Source organism: Pocillopora damicornis, chromosome 6 (genome assembly GCF_964200805.1).
Source record: "Pocillopora damicornis chromosome 6, jaPocDami1.2, whole genome shotgun sequence".
Taxonomy (NCBI): domain Eukaryota; kingdom Metazoa; phylum Cnidaria; class Anthozoa; order Scleractinia; family Pocilloporidae; genus Pocillopora; species Pocillopora damicornis.
The window spans coordinates 4877688-4900752 of NC_142675.1; the positions used below are offsets into that span (position 1 = coordinate 4877688).

Here is a 23065-nt window from a genome sequence, read left to right on the forward strand (position 1 = left end):
GGAGAGACGTAAACATATTTTTACATTGTTTACGCTAATTTATTTGATTATTCATTGCTATAAATGTATAGAAAATCCCTGTATGCAATGACGCATGGTTCTAATATTTTTCTTACTTAACCCTTTAACTCCCATGAGTGACCAAGACAAAATTTCTCCTCACCAAATTAATACAATATTAAACAGGCAAGTGATGAGAAAAAAAATATATCAGCTAAGGGATTATTAGTTGATTCAATACCAAATTCTCAGAGAGAACATCATAAGAGTTGTATTGCAAACAGTAAGGAGAATTACTAATGAGATCTTGGATGTGAAAGGGTTGAGGGAAACACTGAAGTACCGAGGAATTCCAAACAAACAATTGTTTCAGTTGATTTCCTAGCCTTTGTTACCCATTCTGTTCTTTTGACTTTGTGTTTTTGATTTTATTTTTGGTATAACAGGAAACGCAAAGTTACTGTGAGAGAAATTCAGTTAAAAAAAAAAAACGTGCACAGAGTAATCAAACGATGGTGGAGTGTTAACAAGGTCACCTTCAGCCTCACTCTAAATCAAAGGCTTGGCAACTAAGTACACAACTGTCAAATGGCCTATTCAAAGGCAAATAGATTGTCTAGAAATCCTGAAAGACTGCAAACGTTGTGGAAATGCATAATTAAGTACCGTATTGATAAAGTAAATGACACAATTATTAGGTTATTCAATTCAGCATCCCGCTGCATGATCCTTCACTATGAAGGTTTATGCCGAAAAGTGGGACATTTCGCTCTGATGCCGGCTCCTGCGCACTTTGTGCTTTGCCATAAATCCGAGCGAAAAAAACTCGTTCTGTAACATGCAGTGCGGCCCTCGAACTCGGTTAGTAAGAGGTATCTCGTGCTCTCCAAACTTCCCGCGTACATCCATACCTCGATGTACGCACGCTAAGCATGGACCAATTCTTTATGAATCTGACAATTTGGAACATCCTGTTTACGACGGTGATCGATATTTTTTCGTTGAGGTCAATTCTGTCCCTAAGTAAGTATTCTGAGAAAGATAGTTAGGACGTTTATTATACAAATTTGTCGAAACGTCCACAGATCGAGAGACAAGCGGAGCAACTGCGTCAGTTTTCACCTTTAATGAAAAAACCCTGAGAAATCAGTCACATTTGAAAACGCTTTATTGTAACATAGCGTGCGTGCTTGCTTGAGATCAATTCTGTCTTGAAGTAAGTATCCTGAGAAAGATAGTTAGTAAGTTTATCATACAAATTTGTCGAAGCGTCCACAGATCGAGAGACAAGTGAAGCAACTGCGTCAGTATTTACCTTTAATGAAAAAAGCTCGAGAAATCAGTCACATTTGAAAACGCTTTATTATAACATAGCGTGCGTGCTTGCCCTATATAAGTCCTATTGAGCTGCTATGAACAAAATCTTTATTTACGCACGCCCGTGCGTAAATAAGATGACGTGAGCGTTTTTTTTACTTGGCTTCAGAGTTTCCGTCCTGTTAAGCTGCAGTGCAGTTTTCCTTCACTTTGAAACATGGAAGAAACCAGCGAGGAACTGCCCCATTTTTCTATCGGCATTGTCCTTTTAGGCCCTCATCCAACAAGCAACAAAAATAAAGCCGAAAAAACTCGCAAGTTGCACGTTTCGCAAATTTGTCGGAAGACCAGCTGCAGCAAATTTTGACCGAAAGACATTTACTGAGAACAAAAAAAGTCACCAAGTGGTCATTAAGCAATGTTTAAAAAACGAGCAGGAGTGTTTTATCGGGTTTAAAACCACGAGGCGTAGCCGAGTGGTTTTTGACCCGATAAAATACGGGAGTTTTTTGAACGGCTTCAAAAACATTCTTGGAAAAGCGTGTGTCAAGAGAGTTCATAACAATTATGCTTTTGTTAACGTTTGAAATTAGCATACGAGAAAAACATGTTGATAATTATTTAATATTCATAAGTCACGTGCAGTGTCTTTATAACTGATAAACACCGCATACTAATAAGGATGAGGTTTGTCGATATAAAGTCACTGCACGTGATGTATTATCCACCATTTGATAGGTTAATGGGATTATGAATTATTATGAGTTTTTGAACAACATTTAAAGGTAAAATTTCCGCTTTTATTGTTGTTTTTAAATTTGTTCAACCTGGGGAATAAAGTACACAGTTGTTAATTGGGAATTTACTAAGACCAAAACAATCACAATTGCACTCTATCACAATAAAAGGCTTCTTTGCGCAGATCCTTGTTGTCGCTCTGTTTGCTATAAAAGAATTTGCTCATGCTTTTAGCTGTTCGTATATCGAGTTATGGATGCACTTGAGAAAATAACGTAACGTCAGAAGAGCGGTGTTCTTTTAGTTTACTGTTATGTTTAGATCTAGATTTGATGCGCCATAATGTACTGCACCATTACCTAAAAATAACAATTTGGTCATCATCAACTATAACTGTCGTGGTCTCCATTTAGGGCAGCAGAGGTTTCCATATGTCAGACACGTTCACCCAGACTATAGGCGGTAGATATAATCCAATGATCAACAATCATTGTCAATATGTGTTTTTTAGCGTTCGACTTTACAAAATATTCAGTTAGTTTGGGTTTCCTTATTTCTTGTTTACAAAGCGTTATCCATCTAAAATGGAACTTGCAAAATAACCATCGAAGGCCATCTTAGATTAAAAATTTGAAATACGTCTTCGGGTCAGTGAAAATAACGAAATTTTTACATTTGGGATTTATTTGGCAAGGAAATTGGGTATTTAAGATCTAGGACTGTAAATATTATAAATGAAGGAGAAAACAAGATATGGGAGTTTCGTCAGTTGGATTCGAAAAGACAGATCGGAAAAGCTAGATAAGACACCCACTGTAATCCGCTGTAACAATAATTTAACCATGTAAACATATTTTCCAAAATTCTGATAACAAGAAAGTCTTAACGAAAACCGTGTTACCAAGCAATACATACGAAATAAAAAATTATAACAAATTGAACATTCTCAGTTATCTTGAAAACTGATAAGTCCTTAAAAAATATCCATAGTGATGGCGTAGGCATTCTGCACGCAAAAAAAGTAGCATATAAAGAAGTAAACATATTTTCAGTAATTTGTATAAAAAAAGGGTACGGTATGCTACCACGCAATCAAAACAAAATAGGAAAAAAGATTAGACGTAATTCGAAATTGAAACTGTAAAAATTTGAAATAAAGATGTCATCAAGGTGTTTTATAACATAGCTAGTAAATTTGTCTGATTAAATTTAATTGTGCGATCGTGCTTCATATCCCTATTATGCACGCTCATGACGTCAGCAAAGACATCCCTCGAGAAAAAAATTTGCCTTCGGTTTGAAAATGTTATAAAACAATTGGTTCTCGGCTACGCCTCGAGAAACTCCTATGCATCTTTCGTGCTCTCCAAACTTCCCGCGTGCTTAATATCTCGATGAACGCACGCTGACATATGAACCAATTGTGATTGGTTGAATTTTACGCAGCAATCTCCATGCTTGAATCTTCACTCATCGTGGATTCACTGGACGGCCTCTCTTTTTGAAGTAGGAAACATTTAAAAAAGTGTAAGCGAAATTAAAAACAGGTTTGTGAAAACATTATGAGTGGAAGACACATTTGATATTGGTAATTTTCAGCTATTTATTTAGGATCGTATGTGTGTGATAATTATAACTATCCTGTCAATGTTGCCTCATCAGCGCGTCGAAAGTGTCTCGAATCGGGATATTGTTTAAGGTAGACGATGTTTTAATTTAGGAATATTTACTTTTCTTTCTCAAGATATTACTTTTCGTCATTTTCCATCACTTGCCGTAAGATGACAAACCAGGTTTTAAGAGGAGAAGACAATAGGATTGGTTCCGTACTGCATACAGTCGACTTTTCACTCTTGATCACGCTGAAAAAAAACAAAACAAAAAAAAAAAAACGGAAAAACCTGAAGAACTGAGGTTCGAGTTCTCACCTGGTTATGATATTCTAATTTCTCCCTTGCCCCGCCTTCGTGAAAAATGGCTTAACTCTTTTTACAGAAACGTTTTTGACTGATTTATAAGTCCGATGCATATGTCATCAGACGTTATAATTTGCATATCTTGGGAAGAGAGGAAATAAATTTGTAGATGGTCAGTGCTAACAACAGCAATTTGTAATTTCAAGTTTTCCACATGTTCGTGGATGAGACGAAAGTTGTAATAACAAACACGTGCCATAGGAACCACAGCCCAGTGTGACACTCATGTGAGTTACTACTGAAGAGACCCACGGCAATATTTGTGCTTAAATATTGATTATCGGGACGCCAACGAGGAGTCTGTCCTCCAATTGAACATTAGTGATGAGTGTGATTTATCTTGTTATACAAAGCTATGGCGGAGTCAGTATAACGAGTGTTTATCAGGTGTATAACTTTACAGAAAAATCTGTCAGACATAGAAGTCTTTCTCGTATTTTTGTTTTCTTTTGTACCTTTGCCCTCTAGGAAAAGATCGCCACGCTGGCTTTACGAAACTGCTCGAATTTATTAAAGGAAAGGAGGTAAAAGTTTTGGCAAAAAATTTCAAATTTCAGTTGTTTCTAATAATCATTACGGAAGTGCTAGTTGATGGAGAAGTTAGGTAAAGTTTCTTAAAATTAAAAAGAGTATGCCATTGAAAGATTTCGATAACAATTCCGAGTCAATTTATGATAATGAAAGAAAATACGCCGATTTTTTTTACTTGTTTCGTCATTTCTCTATCTGAAGTTGAGCAGCGTGAGGAAGTTCATAGGTATTATCAATCAAGCTTTCAGAGCAGGGAATAATTTTGTAAGTATCCTAAATCGGTCGGGTGTTCGGTCACACTTTAAGAGGTTGGCTTGCGAAATCTCTAGAGTTGGTTACGTCACGTAAAACCTTTCCATATAAAAATTACAATTGGAAACCTTTTAATTTTGATGGGTTTATTAATTATTATCGGCTTGACGCGTCTGAAAGTCGTGATACTAAAATTATCTTTTATCTGTTTTTATTATTTTTTTTTTGCATGAAAAATAAGACACGTGCATTGTGTCTGATCATAGTTTCTCTTCTCACCAAGCCTCTATGACCTTCGAAACATAAAATGTCATTTTCTAAATGGGCAACGAACTGTGGGTTCGTTTTTTGTTCGGAGCCCGTTGAGAAGTGATTTGGCCTCTAAAAATTCAAGCACTTGAAAGCGAGACTTCTTGAAAACTTCAAATTTACTAATCTACAGATAAACATTAACTATAGGGAATTTTGGGTCAAATGCATCTATTAGTGCTGCATGACACAAAAAGGTTAACACGAGGACGTAAAGTGTGAAAAAAGTGGGATGATATATCTGAATAAATTCCGACTCCATGCTTTTCCTTTGTTCTGAAAAACCAGAAGAGTCGTCATTACGGACATAAATGCGATGTTTGTCTTTCCAAACCGATTTACATCAGAGTTGCAATCCTTTTAAGGTCTTTAAACCCTCCTAATGTAGCTAGGTTAAAAATTGATCACGTAGGCATCGTCGTTTGATACAAGCACTTTGTTCAACCGTACCTACAATTTCCAGGCATAAATTCGTTGTTTTAAGTTGCTACATAGCACATTAATTGACTATTCCTCGTTCTTTCATCCTTTGCTAAGCCAACCGAGCCACCATATATATAGACCTAAGAGTAAACACCCACATCCATTATTCCTCGTTCTTTCATCCTTTGCCGAGTCAAACGAGTCACCAGTAAAACCACCAAAGACTTGACGCGTATGTTCGTTATTCTTCGTTCTTTCTTCCTCTGTGGGTCAAACGAGCCACTGGTAAAATCACCAAAGGCTTGACGCGTATGTTCATTATTCCTCGTTCATTCATCCACTGCCGAGCCAAACGAGGCTCTAGTTACACTCGATTCCCGTTATTGCCAAAAACCTCCAGGGAAGGTTTTGTGTTCGTAATTGCGAGAGTCAGTAATAGCGGGCTAATAACAGAGAAAATAAGTTATTTGGTCTCGAAACATATTTAATAATATGTGACTACGCAAGCATAAAGTTTCTAGCGTGGCATCACGAACCGGATAAAGATGCGGCCGCAAGCAGGAAATTCTCATGTTCGCAGCCAATTGTAGAATGGTTTCTGTATTTTCTTTTATCGTAGTATCGCTTTGCATTAGGTGAGTCAGGATTTTGGACGAAGTATTTAGGTGTCCCCTATAGCGGGAGAAAAGACAAGTGAAATGTTTCGCTGGGTGGCATGAAAGTGTCCGCACCTCAGTAATAGCCTGAGTCCGTGGTAAAAACGGAAGTCTGATTCAGTCATTTCTTGATGCGTTTCACTGGAGCTCTCGTCGCAATGGTGAGGTGTCCGTAGGGCAAGAGTCGACTGTAAATTTTCCCTCAAGATTGGCCCTGTATTGCGAAGATGCTCCCATTATTTTACTTAAGAGGCGCTGGTAGATGATTCGGTTTGATGATAGCGTAGAGTGACAGCTTTGAACCAGTTTGCTCGTCATCGAACTAAACTTTCTACTTCTCAAATCAACGAGTACACCAGTCAAACCAGTTGGTATTGTCAACTGATCGAAGGAAGACTCCACGCAGCTAACTTGGTATTGGCAAAAAATCAGGCTTTGCTTATGAACGAAATTTATTATCGAGTGAAGTAACAAATCGAGTCAGAGTGGACGTGATTGCTTGTGTTTGGTCAAAGCTAGGACAGATTCTGGAGTTCAATTCACTATTCTCTTTTACCAATTACTGTCATCTCGCTAGCGCAGAGAAGCGGACTTTTTGCAGTTGTCAATTTCACTTGAGCTTAAAATGTCTTCTCGCGCGTTGTCTTCTGTCCTATCAGATCTATCACATGTAAATTACAGATGCCCGTGAAGAGTCTGATATCTAATCATAAAATCAAAATTCTTTCTGGGATGAGTCATAAGTCGATCGCGACTGAATTACGAATGATCTTTGCTGATCTCTCTGTTGTTGGTTGTCTATTGTCAAGAGGGTCTGGGTAGGTCACAATCTGTTATTTTCAATGAATTTCTTTTTTAGTATCTTAAAGCAAAATGTCTGTCGTCTCAGCTAGCGACCAAACGGCTAGAGATCGCAGCCCTGTGCATAATCTGCGCGGTTTTGTCTGTTTTCGTAGGAGTCATTTAGTTACCTGTGTTGATAAACCTGTGTCATTTCAACACTGCATAGCCACATTTTATGCTATTTCTTGTGTCTTTACCATGGCTAGAAGCTCCTCCAGCTTCGTTTCCTATGGCACAAATAAATACAAGACTCAGAGCAGCCCCTCTGCAACAACTTCCGCTTGCTTTCCTATAAACTAACTATACAATAATAGGAGTATCCTGCTCGAATCTCCAACTTAACAAGTACACAGATCGCGAGGGGCTTCTAGGTCAGTTTTATTATCTACGTGGGCATCGTCGCTTGACACTTTACGTCGCACTGTTCAACCGTACCAGTTCATGCGTCTTTTTCATTTCTGGTTTGCTCAGCCATCCTATCATATGAGATAAGCGTCATTTCATACATCGAGCTCCAGTGACTATCACAGTATTTTTACAACTTAAACCTTTCCCCTCTGTGCTCATTTTTGCTAGCATTTTAAACTGAGCAAACAAGGCAGCCACAGGGCTCTATGCCAAAATGCTCTGAACCTGATTCAGTTTTGGATGGTAAGTGATGCAAGCGTTATTCGTTTGATGTAATTTGATCATACCATGAGCTTATCTTTTTTGTGGAAATGAAAATGTCGCTGACGATAGTTGAAATTTGATTCAGTTTCTCGGCCGGATTTTCTTGTTATATGGTCTACTTCCTGATACCGCAATGATTCCTCAATCATAAAAATGCTACATTCAAGAAAACGATTCACGTGCCGCTCTAACTACGGAGACTTGAAATATGTCGCTTTGGTCAAGCTGTGCTGGTGCTTATGTTCCAAGTTTATTCCAACACTTATTCAACCATACAAGTATTAGCGGCGAAGGGCCAAACTGGCACAATATCTTATTTAAATTTAATGTCTCTTGTAAGATAGATTATTATGCTAAAGATCCTATGTCAATTTGCATCTGAACGAAAGAGTGTTCATGCAGAATTTTTTTTTAGTGAATTAGCTTTCGTTCTCGCCTAGTTTTCTCTTTTGCGCCTGAATAGAAACCAAAGAAACTTTGCGTACGTTTTTGTCGTCAAAAAAGCTGAAGATAAATAATTGGGTTGTCCTAGCTGTTCAGCGTCAAATTATTTCGCAGATGCTGGTTTTGAGGATAATTTTTCAGAAAAGCATTTCTTACTCTTATTGTATAGCGCCACGCAAAAAACTTTTATTCTGGCTGCTTCTTTTGATATCAATGCGACATGATCTTAACGAAATCTGAAAAAAAGGCTGTATTCCTAAACTTGAATGTTCAGGAAATGTAAAGCTGCAAAGCGCCGCGTCAAAGCGTTATTCCTATTCCCTGTCAATGTACCATCCATCAAACATAAATTGAACTATTTTATCAACAGTTAGGCTGATAGAGACTCTTGAGGAAATATACTGCACCTTCAAACATAAAGGCCAAAGTTGACTACAGATTATTGAAGTCAAACTAACGAAACAACGATAGGAAACTATATCAATTAATTCATGGAAGAGAGCTTTTCGCTTGTGCTCTATTAAACAAGTATTTACTCGGGCACTGTCTTTAGGGGCGTTAAACTACCGCCTTTTATCGAAAGACTAAATCAGCAAATCGATGTCGGATTTCCATTAATAAAAATCAATATGGCGCAAAGAAAATTTATACAAATTTATAGTTTTGGTTCTGGCGTGGACTTTACTCCAGTGGTTGCTTCGCTTCAAGCATATATTCTTCTGCAAATAAAGTTTATTCATCGTCCGCTATTTCAGCATGACAGCGCGCATTGCAGAACCGTCTCATCTTTTCATTTTTATGAATCTGTCAAAAATACGTGGGATCATTTGCATGCAATGAAACTTCGATAAGAGGGCTCTGAGGTAAAAATAAAATTGACCTGAAGGCGACGGTTCCATAACGGAATTTTGACATTAAAGTGCTTTCCCATGATTATGCAGGCTATGAAAACACACTGTTGGGAAAGAAAGTTATGAGGAATTTGTCTCCATTTTCTGAGCATTGTTACGGTCAACCATCATAGAATTCTAAATAACAAGCCTTACGTTGCAAGACGCCGTTGACTTAAATTTAAATTATCATTTTTTTTATTAAACTTAATTGCGTTTTATTTGCACAGTGCATAATTTTTGTCGAACTAATAGAGCCCACGGAAGGTCTGTCATTGATTCACAGCTGCTCATGATCAAGAACAAACCGACAAATTCACAAAGAAGTACAGTGACATACGTAGAACATAATTTCGCAATTTCCCCAGACTTCCTTCACTTTCATGCATTTTCCTACATTAAAATTGTTCATTCTATCGAAGGCAACTTTATCTTTTGTTCGTCACGCTGTTCGTGAAACCACGTGGCTAATTACTCACTAAATAAGTTTTAAAATATGGAGCACCTGCCTTAAGACTCGCGAGAAAGTACAAAATCTCTTTTTTGGGGTAAATCTTGAATTTCGGCACGTAAAGAGAGTTTCCTTCTTGTTTGTTAATTTTTTTTATACTCAAGTTTATGAATTAAAATCAACGAGGAGATCTAAAGCAAAAATGGGATTATTTATAGAAACGGACTGTAAATGACATGTGACATGTCCTAATTCGATGGTAAATGAATGATTATCCTTATTCAACATATGATGGGTTTAAAAAAATACTATGCTTCTATGTAACCCAACACACATTTATCATATAAGGCTCGCTTTTAAGAAAAAATAACTTATAAATGGTGTTCATAAGTTTGACATCTTGACTGAGCTCTAAGTGGTTTTTTTTTGCTCTTTAAAGCGGAAGACGTAAGCCCGTGTTTATGTGCTTTGGAAATTAATATGAGGCATGTTGGATTTGAGATCCATTTGAGAAGTCCCACATGCAACCATTTATGTCTGATATTCCTGTCCGGCTGTCGAGAAGAGATGCAACCGAGACCCGCATTAATATTCATAGGAAATAATTTTGAAATGGTTAAAAACAGAGGTGATCAGGAATAACCTCTTTAGTTCATCAGGGCTCCTCAGTCTCGGGCCACTGAATTCTCAAACCGTTGGACAGGGGAAGCAACCTTATCGATCTCCAAAGGTATACCGTGTTTCTTATTTTAGATCAACCTGAAAAAACGCTTGGATCAGTGCGGTTGAAATGTAAATTTTTCCTTTTTTTCAATCTTCCTTTAGTACTAAGAGGCTACAAGTCTATTTGCTGACAGCGGACTTCAGTGCATTCTATCGCAGGTACGTTGAATTGCCATGAGATGTTCAACGCTTCTTAACTCATAATAACTTGGAGGGAAAGAGGTTGACTTTGTAACGCGAATATATGGGCTATATATGAATAGATTTCCTGTTTGCAAACTAATACTAATAACGTTACAGTCCATCAAAAATAGTTATATACATGCGCCAACAGTGTCTTCAATAAGATGTCATACATTATCTTTGGTGTTATTTTTTATTCTACCGGATATTGAACTGAGAATAAAAGGTTAGTTATAACGAATATTATGTTATTATTATCGTTTGTTTCTGATGATTTTCGTTATTGGTATTATGCGAATAAATGTAGGAACCGTCCGGAAAATCTGAAAATACTAATAAGAAAAACTATTTCTGAAAGTTATCTTTATCCATCGGGACGTAAAACATATGAGAAGGTGAAAAATAAGAATCGCTTTCGACATAAAAGCAAACCAACAACAAAGACCAGTATTTATATATTTTAAGGATGGGAATACTTAATACTTCTATGCAGAAATGCTTAACCATCACTTCAATACTAAGATTTTTTCAGTAGGGTTATTTAAGGAGAAAATTAAAATGCCCTGCTACATTCCTTTTCCTGTTTCCAGTATTTCCGTTCCTGTTCACAGCTTCAGTGACATCCTGAAATATCATCGACTCAACCAAAGTGAACTTAGTTTAAAATAAAAAAGAAATTTTTAAAAAAATTTTGTTTCCTTTGAATTCACAATCAATTCCTCTTACCACACCCCAGGCTGGTAAGGAATAAGATTTTAGGGGGCCATGGGTGTTCCATTCACTGATTGTTTATTCAGTAATAACAGTTTTATCTTATTCAACTTTAGCAACTGAAAAAACAGGAACTTAAGATGAAACCAGATACCGAGTGGATTGTTATCACAGTCCTCTACGCCATCACGATGCTCGTAGCGTTTGCAGGGAATAGTTTCATCATCTACATCGTGTGGAAGAAACCTGAAGTCAGATCACTTACCAGCTTTATGTTCGTCAACATGGCCATCGCTGATTTGCTTGTAACCTTGGTAGTGATGCCCTGGTCGATTTCCCTAATATATACAGGTGGTTTGTGGATGATCTCGGGAGTATTTGGAAAGGTCATGTGCAAAGGTGTTGTATACATTGCCTATGTCACTTGAACAGCATCCATCCTCTGCCTGACTTTCATGGCGATCGACAGGTACTATGCCATCGTTCATCCCCTCCGCCGCCATCTTTGGTTTCGAAAGCCTAAACTAACCGTTCCATTTATTTGGATCGGCTCACTGGTCTCCATGTCCATTTTCCTTGTTATTCAAACCGTGGAGGACTACAATAATTCTTCCTATTGCATGCTATCTGTTTACATCTTGGGTGATCCAGATAAGGCTCTTCGAGGAATATACCTCCTCCTTTTCGTCCTCAACTATCTCATCCCCTTGATCGTTATTTCTTTCCTGTATACTATCACTGCATGGAATTTATGGTTCCATGTTACACCTGGAGTGAATACTTTTAGAGGAAATCGAGCGCAACTAGAAACCTCCAAGAAAAGAGTGGTTCGGATGCTCATTATTGTTACCTGTGCCTTTGCCCTTTGTTGGCTCCCACCACAAGTGGTTCACATGATGCAAATCATCCACGCATCTAAGGCCCCCCTACATATACAGCCGATTGTCAGCTTTGTGTGTTTTTGGTTTGGACACGCCAACAGTGCCGTTAACCCATGGCTGTACATTTTTCTGAGCACCAAGATAAATACGGCATTTACTAGGATCGTCAGTAGAAAAAGCAGCCGGTTGCCTTCAAGTCTCGCCATCAAAACATCAGATGCCGTCTTACCACCTGAAGATGAAGGAAACCAGAATGAATCAAGAATATAATTACCAATTTGGTAACTGTAAGATAGAAACTCGCTTAAAACGGATTTGCGTATCACTAATTATATAATATAATACAAACACCTATATGCGGTTTCATAAAAGTTACTGTCAGTAGTAAACCGAGTAATTTCATTAGAAATTGATAATTGCAACTAATTTCGACAATAACCGTTCTATCGGCTGGTAAGAATAAAAGGAGGGATCCGTTGCAGAGTGAACTATAGGAAGAAGTATACTAGCATTGCTTCTTCGATGTTTGAGGCAGTGTGGTGAGGGTGCTGAACTAGTGATCTAGTGGTCACGGGTGAAAGCCCTCTACCTTATTACTCGCTAGATTTCTTTCGTTTTTCCCTCGGGTCGATTCTTTGACTCGCTTTGTATACAGCCAACTGGTGTGCCCCCTACTGGTTGGGATTTTTAAACACTACATGATTGTTTACAACGTCTGTTTTCCAATTTGATTGAAATGGTCATGAAACCCCCATGGGGGTATTGGTCAAAAAGGAAACACTGACATGTTTCTTCAGTGCTGCGGGTATCATTAATTTAGTGTATTTGCACAGCGTTTTCGCGATAATAATTTAACAAACTATTTTAGTTTATAATTAGCTGTTTTGGAAGGAGATTTGTGATGGGAATATTACTTTTCCGAGGATGGCAGCAACAATATAACCTGTAAATGTGTCCGCAAACCTTCGCTGATGTACCTCTGGAAATAGGTATATTTGGTTTTTCTAGTATGAGCTTGTTGTTGTTTCTTGCTGAAGTAGTCATCAAGGCTTTTAGCTCTACTTAAGTGTGATTTTGGAGATAAAAATATAGGTTTTATTTCTCATTGAGTCGTGCATTTTAGAGCCTCAAACACACTAGCCAAAGGTACCGGTTTAGTTAATTTCTTTGCGGTACACAGAACGTCATTGCCTTCTTAGTTCTCACCGGATTGCTATGTTCTGAAAGCTGCTCTTGTAGACTAAATTGTTGAGTAGTGATAAGTAAATACAGGGAGATTTTGGATGCGACCTCCCTTTGAAAAGGCCTCTATGGAAAAAGAGAGTGTTGTGAAGTGTTCTTACGATTTATGGTTTTTTAAGGTTAGCATTCAAAGATCGTGCCAGCCTTACCCCCTTACGATAGGTTTCACTGTTGTCTTTCTCCTTTGGTCGTGCAATTACTCGAACTTGAATTTTTGTCTTTAAACTGGTCGTGTTGAGTACTTTATTTTTAGTTTTCTAAATTTCACTTGTAAACGTCTTAGCTGATTATTGTATAGTCGTTGTGCGAGTCTCATCAAGTTCAGAGGCCCGTAAGATCTTTTTCTAATTTTAATATGAACAATAGTTTGTGCTGACTCTATTTTTGAGGCTTGTTTCTTGAACAAAGACGTTCGTTGGTGGTCATATTTGGATGTGTTCATTGAACTTGGATAAAAAATACACTTGACCGGGTCAGAATTTTGAACAAGGGGTTAAACTCTGCAAAGACAGTCAGCGCATTACCCACATGTTCACCAATAAGGTACTTTAGAGCGTGCACGACAGTGAGTAAAAGAGAGATACGATTTGATTAGCTACAGAAACTGTAATAAAGAAGAAGAGAACTAAGAGTCTTGGTGTCTCCTGATTGTGTGGGTTTTCCCAAAAGCTAGTTTTCCTTGTCACTGCATCTTTACAGAAGGTTATACAATGGACAACTGAAGAAGTTACTCAAATACCCATCTACGAGACTGTTGCCAAACTCGAAATAAAAATGAAGAAAGTTTTGAAGCAAAAAGGAGAGATGCAAACATATTTTACGATACTATATTTTATTATTCATCGCGAGAAATGTATAGAAAATCTCTGCATGCAATAATGCATGGTTGTAATACTTTTCTTACTTAAGGGAAACACTGAAGTACCGAGGAATCCCAAACAAAAATTTGTTTCAGTCGATTTCCTAGCCTTTGTTACCTATTCTGTTCTTTTGACTTTGTGTTTTTGATTTTATTTTTGGCATAACAGGAAAGGCAAAGTTACTGTGATAGAGATTCAACTTTAAAAAAAAGCGTGCACATATTAATCAAACGATGGTGGAGTGTTAACAAGGTTAACAAGCCTCACTCCAAATCAAAGGCTTGGCAACTAAGTACACAACTGTAAAATGGCCTATTCAAAGGGAAATAGATTGTCTAGAAATCCTGAAACACTGCAAACGTTGTGGAAATGCATAATAAAGTACCGTATTGATAAAGTAAATAACACAATTATAAGGTCATTCAATTCAGAATCCCGCTGCATGATCCTTCACGATAAAGTTTTATAGCGAAAAGTGGGTCATTTCGCTCTAATGCCGGATCATCTTCGATACATAATTTGCGTAGTTATATTTATGTTATACAGATACCGCACGTCTCGATGGATCAATTTCTCCTTTTAGTAATGTTTGATTGAGTGGCGTAAAATACACGTTTTTGCATACATTGTGGTGGTTTATCAGTAACATAAACCGCCCAAACTGAGTCAGAGTATTGTCAATGTTCTCGAAATAAACTGTTTTTCGTTGCAGTAAACATCAGCAAAAACCAGGTGATGATTTTTGGCCCTTGCGCGCTTTGTGCTTGGGTCATAAATCTGAGCGAAAAAAACTCGGTCCGTAAAATGCAGAGCGGTCCTCGAACTCGGTTACTAAGAGGTATCTCGTGCTCTTCAAACTTCCCGGGTACATCCATACCTCGATTTTCGCACGCTAAGCATGGACCAATTCTTTATTTAACAAATAAAGAAGCCTTGACTGTGCTCTGTTCTGTTATAAAGCACGTAGGAAGCGGCTAGAGCACGAAAGAAGTGTAGGGAGAAACACGAGACGTAGTCGAGTGTTTTTTCCCACTTCTTGAGCGTCAAACCAGCAAAGTTCACATTCTACGATAGTTTACAAACTAAAATAGTTCGGCAAGTCAAATTTAACACTTTTGCCTGAAGTTTTTTAGTCTCTTGTATAGAATCTTGAAGTGAAATGTTCAGTGAACTTCAGTCGAATTGTGGCTCATAAAAACACGCGAGTTTTTTCACATGTTAAGGTAGAAAACAAACCGTTCAAGGCGAGTGTATTTTGAATGAACGACAGCCGAATTCACCGGAATATGAAGATCACTCGTGATGACAGCTCTGCAAAACTCGGCTACAGTGACTGATGTGACTTTCTACTCAACGTATCGGATAGGATATCAGAGCAAGCTCTTATATTTTAACTCGAAGGGCGGCCGATGTAGTTTCTGAGGGTTGCTTTACTGTGATGACTAAAAAAATGATAATAAATTCAATCTTTTTCAGTTATTTTGAAAACTAATAAGTCTTTTAAAAATATCGATGGCGACGGCGTAGGCACTCTGCCCGCAAAAATAGCTGCATAGAAAAAAGTAAACATATTTTAAGTAATTTGTATAACAAAACGAGGGTATTCGGAAAGCTACAACACAAAAAAAAACCTGATTCAGTTGTAGATGGTAAGTGATGTAAGCTTCATTCCTCTGATGTAATATGATCATACCATGAGCTTATCTTTTTTGTGGAAATGAATTAAAAGGTCGCTGACGATAGTTGAAATATGGGTAAGTTTCTTGGCCGGATTTTCTTGTGATGAGGTCTACTTCCTTATACTGCAATGATTCCTCAATCATACAAATCCTATATTCAATAAAACGGTTCACGTGCCGCTCTAGCTACGGAGACTTGAAATATTTCGCCTTGGTTAAGCTGAGCGGTGCCTATGTTCCAAGTTTATTCCAACACTTACTCAACCATACGAGTATTAGCGGCGAAGGCCCAAACTGGCGCAATATCTTGCTAAAATTTAATGTCTTTTGTAAGATAGATTATTATGCTAAAGATCCCATGTCAATTTGCATCTGAACAAAAGAGTGTTCATGCAGAATTTTTGACTAAATTAGCTTTCGTTCTCGCCAAGTTTTCTCTTCTGCGCCTGAACAAAAAGCAAAGAAACTTCCGTACGTTTTTGTCTTCAAAAAAGTTGAAGATAAATAATTGGGCGGTCCTAGCTGTTCAGCGTCAAATTATTTCGCAGTTGCTGGTTTTGAAGATAATTTTTCAAAAAAGCAATTCCTATACTTATTGTATACGCAAAAAACTTTTATTCTGGCTGCTTCTTTTGATATCAATGCGACATGATCTGAACAAAAACTGAAAAAAGGCTGTATTCCGAAACTTAAATGGTTAGAAAATGTGAAGTTGCAAAGCGCCGCGTCAAAGCGTTATTCCTGTCCCCTGTCAATCCACCATCCATCAAACATAGAATTAACTATATTATGAACAGTTAGGCTGATAGAGACTCGTGAGGAAATGTACTGCACCTTTAAACATAAAGGCCAGAGTTGACTACAGATTCTTGAAGTCAAATTAAAGAAACAACGATAGGAAACTATATCAATTAATTCATGAAAGAGAGCTTTTCGTGTGTGCTGTATTAAACAAGTATTTACTCCGACACTGTCTTAACGGGCGTTAAATTACCGCGTTTTATCGAAAGACAAAATCGGCAAATTGATGTCGGATTTCCATTAAAAATAAATATGATGCAAAGAAAATCTTTTATAAATTTAGAGTTTTGGTTCTGGCGCGGACTTTACCCCTGCGGTTGCTTCGCTTGAAGCATGTATTCTTCTAAAATTAAAGTTAATTCATCGTCCACTATTTCAGCATGACAGCGCGCATTGCAGAACCGTCTCATTATTTCATTGTCATGGATCTGTCAAAAATACGTGGGAACATTTGCATGCAATTAAATTTCGATAGGAGGGCTATGAGGTAAAAATAAAATTGACCTGATGGCGACGGTTCCATAACGGAATTTTGACATTAAAGTGATCCGAAATGTGATGAGTGCTTTCCCATGATTATGCAGGCTATGAAAAGACAGTGTAAGGAAACAAATTTATGTGGAGTTTGTCTCCACTTTCTGTGCATTGTTGCGATCGACCATGATCGAATTCTAAAAGACAAGCCTTGCGTTGAAAGACGCCATTGACTCAAGGTTAAATTATGGTTTTTTTTTTTAGTAAACTTAATTGCGTGTTATTTGCACAGTGCATTATTTTTTGTCGAACTAATAGAGCCCACTGAAGGTCTGTCATTGATTCTCAGCTGTTCATGATCAAGAACAAACCGACAAATTCACAAAGAAGTACAGTGACATACGTAGAACATAATTTCGCAATTTCCCCAGACTTCCTTCACTTTCCTACATTAAAAGTTCTTTATTCTACCGAAGGGAACTTTCTCTTTGGTTCGTCACACTGTTCGTGAGACCATTTGGCTAATTACGCACCTCCTTTTTGAGTTAATCTTGAATTTCCGCACGCAGAGAGGGTTTCCTTTTTGTTTGTTTGTTTTGTTTTATTCAAGTTTTTTAATTGAAATCAACGAGGAGATCTAAAGCAAAAATGGGATTATTCATAGAACGGACTTTAAATGACATGTGACATGTCCTAATTCGATGGTAAAAGAATAATTGTCCCTATTCAATAAATTATGGGTAACATCCATAAAAATACTATGCCTCTATGTAACCCAACACACATCTATCATATATGGCTCACTTTGAAGACAAATAGCTTCTAAATGGTGTTCATAAGTTTGACATCTTGACGGAGCTCTAAGTGGTTTTTTTTTTGCTCTTTAAAGCGGAAGACGTAAGCCCGTGTTTACGTACCTTGGAAATGAATATGAGGCATGTTGGATTTGAGATCCATTGACATTCATAGCAAATCATTTTGAAATGGTTAAAAACAGAGGTGATCAGGAATATGCTCTTTAGTTCATCAGAGTTCATCAGTCTCGGGCCACTGAGTTCTAAAACCGTTGGACTGAGGAAGCAACCTTATCGATCTCCAAAGGTATACCGTGTTTCTTATTTTAGATCAACCTGAAAAAAACACTTGGATCAGTGCGGTTGAAATGTAAATTTTTCCCTTTTTTTAATCTTCCTTTAGTACTAAGAGGCTACAAGTCTATTTGCTGACAGTGGACTTCAGTGCATACTATCGCAGGTACGTTGAATTGCCATGAGACGTTCAACGCTTCTTAACTGACAATAATTTGGAGGGAAACAAGTTGACTTTGTAAGGCGAATATATCTGCAGATTGATTTCCTGTTTGCAAACTAATACTAATAACGTTACAGTCCATTAAAAATAGTTATATACATGCGCGAATGGTTTCTTCAATAAGATATCATACATTTTATCGTTTCTTTCCGATAATTTTTGTTATTGGTATTATGCGAACAAATGAAGGAACCGTGTAGAAAATTGAAAATAATAATAATAAAAAAAGCTGTTTCTGAAAGTTATCTTTATTCATCGGGACGGAAAACGACAAATGAAAAGATGACAAATTAGAAACGCTTTCGTCCTAAAGGCAAACCAACGACGAAGACCAGTATTTATATATTTTAAGGATGGGAATACTTAATACTTCTATGCATAAATGCTTAACCCTGACTTCATTACTAAGGGTACGTTCCTTTGGGAGGATCCGGATTTGGATTTGTGATACAAGATCGCACAGATCACGGTGCGTGAAAGGAACGACGTTTCAAATGAGCTCTTAGAGAATTCCAAAAAGTGCGCTATTTTAAGACTATGCACGTGGGTGAGTGAGCTCTTCCCTGAATGGTTCGTCTTATTGCACGGGTTTTTAGCACGCACTATTCATTAGAAGCACATTTTTTCATGGTAAACTCAAACGATGGAATTAAAACAGAAGCAAATATTGATTACGATAGGGATACTTGGGAACCCTGAATGCCTGCGATCAGTGGCCGATCGATTCAACATTACAAAATCGATTTTATTTCGAGTTTATCGCAGAATTTGTGGAGCGATTGCCAACAATCTTTCCGGTCAATATATGAAATACCTACGTGTTTAAAATATAGCACCACTGGGCAAAATAATTAATGTCGGATCCTTCTTCTAAAGGAACGCGTTGGATCAGTGATCCAATGATCCGTATTTACATCGCGCAGATCAGTGAACCGATGAATCCTTGTCCAGCGTGGATTTGATAGATCACTGATCTGAAAATGGATTTGATCAAAAGGAACGCCGCAGATCAGAAATCCTGAACCGGATTCTCCCACAGGAACGCACCCTAAAATTTTTACACTAGGGTTATTTATGGAGAAAATCAAAATGTCCTGCTGCATTCCTTCTCCTGTTTCTTTTAAAATGTTACTTTTAAAATGTTTTGCTTCCTTTGAGTTGACAATCGATTCCTCTCACCAAACCCCAGGTTGGTATTGAATAAGATTTTAGGGGGTCATGAGTGTTCTCTTTACTGATTATTTATTCAGTAATAACAGTCTTATCCTATTAAACTTTAGCAACAGAAAAAACAGGGAACTAAAGATGAAACAAGATACCGAGTGGATTGTTATCACAGTCCTCTACGCTATCAAGATGCTCGTAGCGTTTGCAGGGAATAGTTTCCTCATCTACATCGTGTGGAAAAAGCCTGCAGTCAGATCACTAACAAGCTTTATGTTCGTCAACATGGCTATCGCTGATTTGCTTGTAACCTTTGTAGTGATGCCCTGGTCGATTTCTGCAATATATACAAGTGGTTTGTGGATGATCCCGGGAGTATTTGGAAAAGTCATGTGCAAAGGTGTTGTATACATTGCATATGTCACTTTAACAGCATCCATCCTCTGCCTGACGTTCATGGCGATCGACAGGTACTATGCCATCGTTCATCCCCTCCGACGCCATCTTTGGTTTCGAAAGCCTAAACTAACCGTTCCATTTATTTGGATCGCGTCACTGGTCACCATGTCCATTTTCCTTGTTATTCAAACTTTGGAGGACTACAATAATTCTTCCTATTGCATGCTATCTGTTTACATCTTGGGTGATCCAGATAGGGCTCTTCGAGGAATATACCTCCTCCTTTTCGTCGTCAACTATCTCATCCCCTTGGCCGTTATTTCTTTCCTGTATATCATAACTGCATGGAATTTATGGTTCCATGTTGCACCTGGAGTGAATGCTTTTAGAGGAAATCGAGCACAACTGGAAACCTCCAAGAGAAGAGTGGTTCGGATGCTCATTATTGTTACCTGTGCCTTTGCCCTTTGTTGGCTCCCACCACAAGTGGTCCACGTGATGCAAATCATTCACGCATCTAAGGCTTACCTACATATACAGCCGATTGTCAGCTTTGTGTGTTTTTGGTTTGGACACGCTAACAGCGCCGTTAACCCATGGCTGTACATTTTTCTGAGCACCAAGATAAATACGGCATTTACCAGGATCGTCAGTGGAAAAAGCAGCCGGTTGCCTTCAAGTCTCATCACCAAAACATCAGATGCCGTCTTACCACCTGAAGATGAAGCAATCCAGAAAGACTCAAGAATATAATCTCTCTCATAACGTGAAACTTTTATTACTAATTTGGTAACTGTAAGTTAAAAACTCGCTTAAAACGGATTTGCGTATTTCTAATTGTATAATATAATACAAACACCTATATACGGTTTCATAAAAGCGTCTGTAGTAATCCGAGTAATTTCATGAGAAATTGATAATTGCAACTAAATTTCGACAAGAACCGTTCCGTGTATATGCATACCGTTTTCGCGATAATAATTTAATTTTAGCAATTTCAGATTATAATTAGCTGTTTTGAAAGGAGATTTGAAGAGCCTTCGGTTATGACATACACAATTAAAGCAAAAGAAATGCTTATGGACCAAGAATCGTCTCATTCCGTATAGAGTGGAGCGCGCTAAGCACTTGGCCATACGATCTCTCTAAAGGTTGTAATATTTGTTCTTTCTTTTTCGTCTGAATTTGTTCTGAAATAAAACAATCTTGAACAAAAAAAAAAAAAGAAAAACAACTCAAAAGGAAAAGAGAAAATGAAGCTAATATTCAGGGGCTTGGACATCTCAGAAGAGTATAGAGAAAGAGTTCAATTTAGAACTATCCAGCAACTTTTTTGTTGTTGTCGTTGTCAAACGAGGTATTTCACAGTCGTTACCGGCGATCTAGCTAATAAGCGATCTGGCTAATTAGCGAAGTAGCTGATTAGCGCGCGCGAAAAGTGCAATTGACCTGTCCGCTAGCTACATACTAATTTGGTTTGTTCATTCATGATTTTCTCATCAATATTAACCAATCGTCCCCTCAAAGTTTTCTTTATTTCTGTAGCACACAGTGATAGTTTCAGCTGAAATCCAAGCGAGAGCTCTGTGTAATGGGGCGTTGATTTTGTTTTTTAGGTTTCAAGTGTCATAGGGACAAAATGGGAACATTAAGAAAAAATGAGATTTTCAAGGGGAGCTCAGCAATCCCTCGACAGAGTTCATGAGAAAATATGCACTTTATTTAAAAACTAGCAAGCAGCTGGGAACATGAAAAAAATAATCTGAGACTTCGTTAAGAATTTGAACATCAGACGTTCCCATGGTGCCCTAAACTACGGAGCTGCGTTACAAGCCAGTTTAGCATAGTGATAAGATCGGCAATCAATACTTGCCGGAATATTCATCAGAAACTTTCGAGGGGGGAGGGGAGGAGACCCTTAGTAGGTGGAGTGAGAGCACTCACCTCCTCACATGTAGTTCCGGCCTGAGTTCGACTCCCCAGCGATTCCGGCGATACTTGTGGGTTGACTTGGTTGCTGTTTTTTTTTTCTTTCGCCATCCTAATTTTTCTCCCAATATTGATAACATCTATACAATTTTTGGATTATCCAGAAAAATAAGAATTCCCGTGAAGAAAATAGCCGCGATTGCTGTTGGAGAAGAGGTCGAAAAAAAATACAAAACAACGAACGTCTCAGTGAACACGACGAAACAAATATCAAATTCCTAAAAGAGGCCATCGATTGCATACCTCTGGCAAATGAAGATGGAGCTGATTTTTAAAATAATTATCGCTTTCATTTTTAACCCTCCAAGCGGGCACTTTATTTTTATTGCAGGAAAGGGGGGTTGGGAGGATGGAAGCAACAATATAACCTGTATATGTGTCCGCAAACCCTCGCTGATGTACCTCTGGAACAAAGGCATATTTGGTTTTTCTAGTATCACCTTGTCATTGTTTCTTGCTGAAGTAGTCATCAAGGCTTTTGGGTCTACTTGAGTGTAATCTTGGAGAGCTAAATAAAGGTTTTATGTCTCATTTATAGCTGCGCATTGTAGAGCCCCAAACACATTAGCCAAAGGTACCGGTTCAGTTAATTTCTTTGCGATGCACAGAACGGCACTGCCTTCTTAGTTCCCGATTGCTATGTTCTAAAAGCCGCTCTTGTAGATTAAATTGTTGAACAGTAATAAGTAAATACAGGGAGATTTTGGATGCAACCACCCTTTGAAAAGGTCTCTGTAGAAAAAGAGAGTGTTGTGAAGTGCTATTACGATTCAAGGTTTTTTTAAGGTTAGCATGCAAAGATTGTGCCAGTCTTACCCCCCTTACAATAGGTTTGACTGTTGTCTTTATTTTCTAGTTGTTCGATTACTCGAACATGGATTTTTGTTTCTGAACTGGTCTGGTCGTGTTGAGTACATTATTTTGAGTTTTTTTAATTTCAATCGTAAAATTTTTAGCGAATTATTGTATAGTCGTTGTGCGAGTCTTATCAAGTTCAGAAGCCCGCATGGTCGAACTCGTAATTTTAACATTAACAATATAGTTTGTGCTGACTCTGTTTTTGAGGCTTGTTTCTCGAACAAAGACACTCGACAGTGGTCATGTTTGGATGTGTTTAGTGAACTTGTATAAAAAATACATTTGACC

The 23065-nt window shown here is 37.9% G+C and overlaps 1 protein-coding gene and 1 pseudogene across 1 annotated transcript; both read left to right on the forward strand.

The window, feature by feature from the left end:
• Positions 1-11208: 11208 nt before the first annotated feature.
• On the forward strand, positions 11209-13873 carry LOC113670551 (G protein-coupled receptor 54-like; annotated as a pseudogene).
• Positions 13874-19585: 5712 nt separating this feature from the next.
• LOC149043570 (orexin/Hypocretin receptor type 1-like) lies at positions 19586-20683 on the forward strand. Its single transcript, XM_089210352.1, has one exon. It carries the CDS (start codon positions 19586-19588, stop codon positions 20681-20683), a length of 1098 nt encoding a protein of 365 aa, XP_089066478.1.
• Positions 20684-23065: the final 2382 nt, after the last annotated feature.

Bases quoted from the DNA above. Each gene is read 5' to 3' on its own strand.
- LOC149043570 (XM_089210352.1), top strand. From the start codon at position 19,586: ATGAGTGTTCTCTTTACTGATTATTTATTCAGTAATAACAGTCTTATC.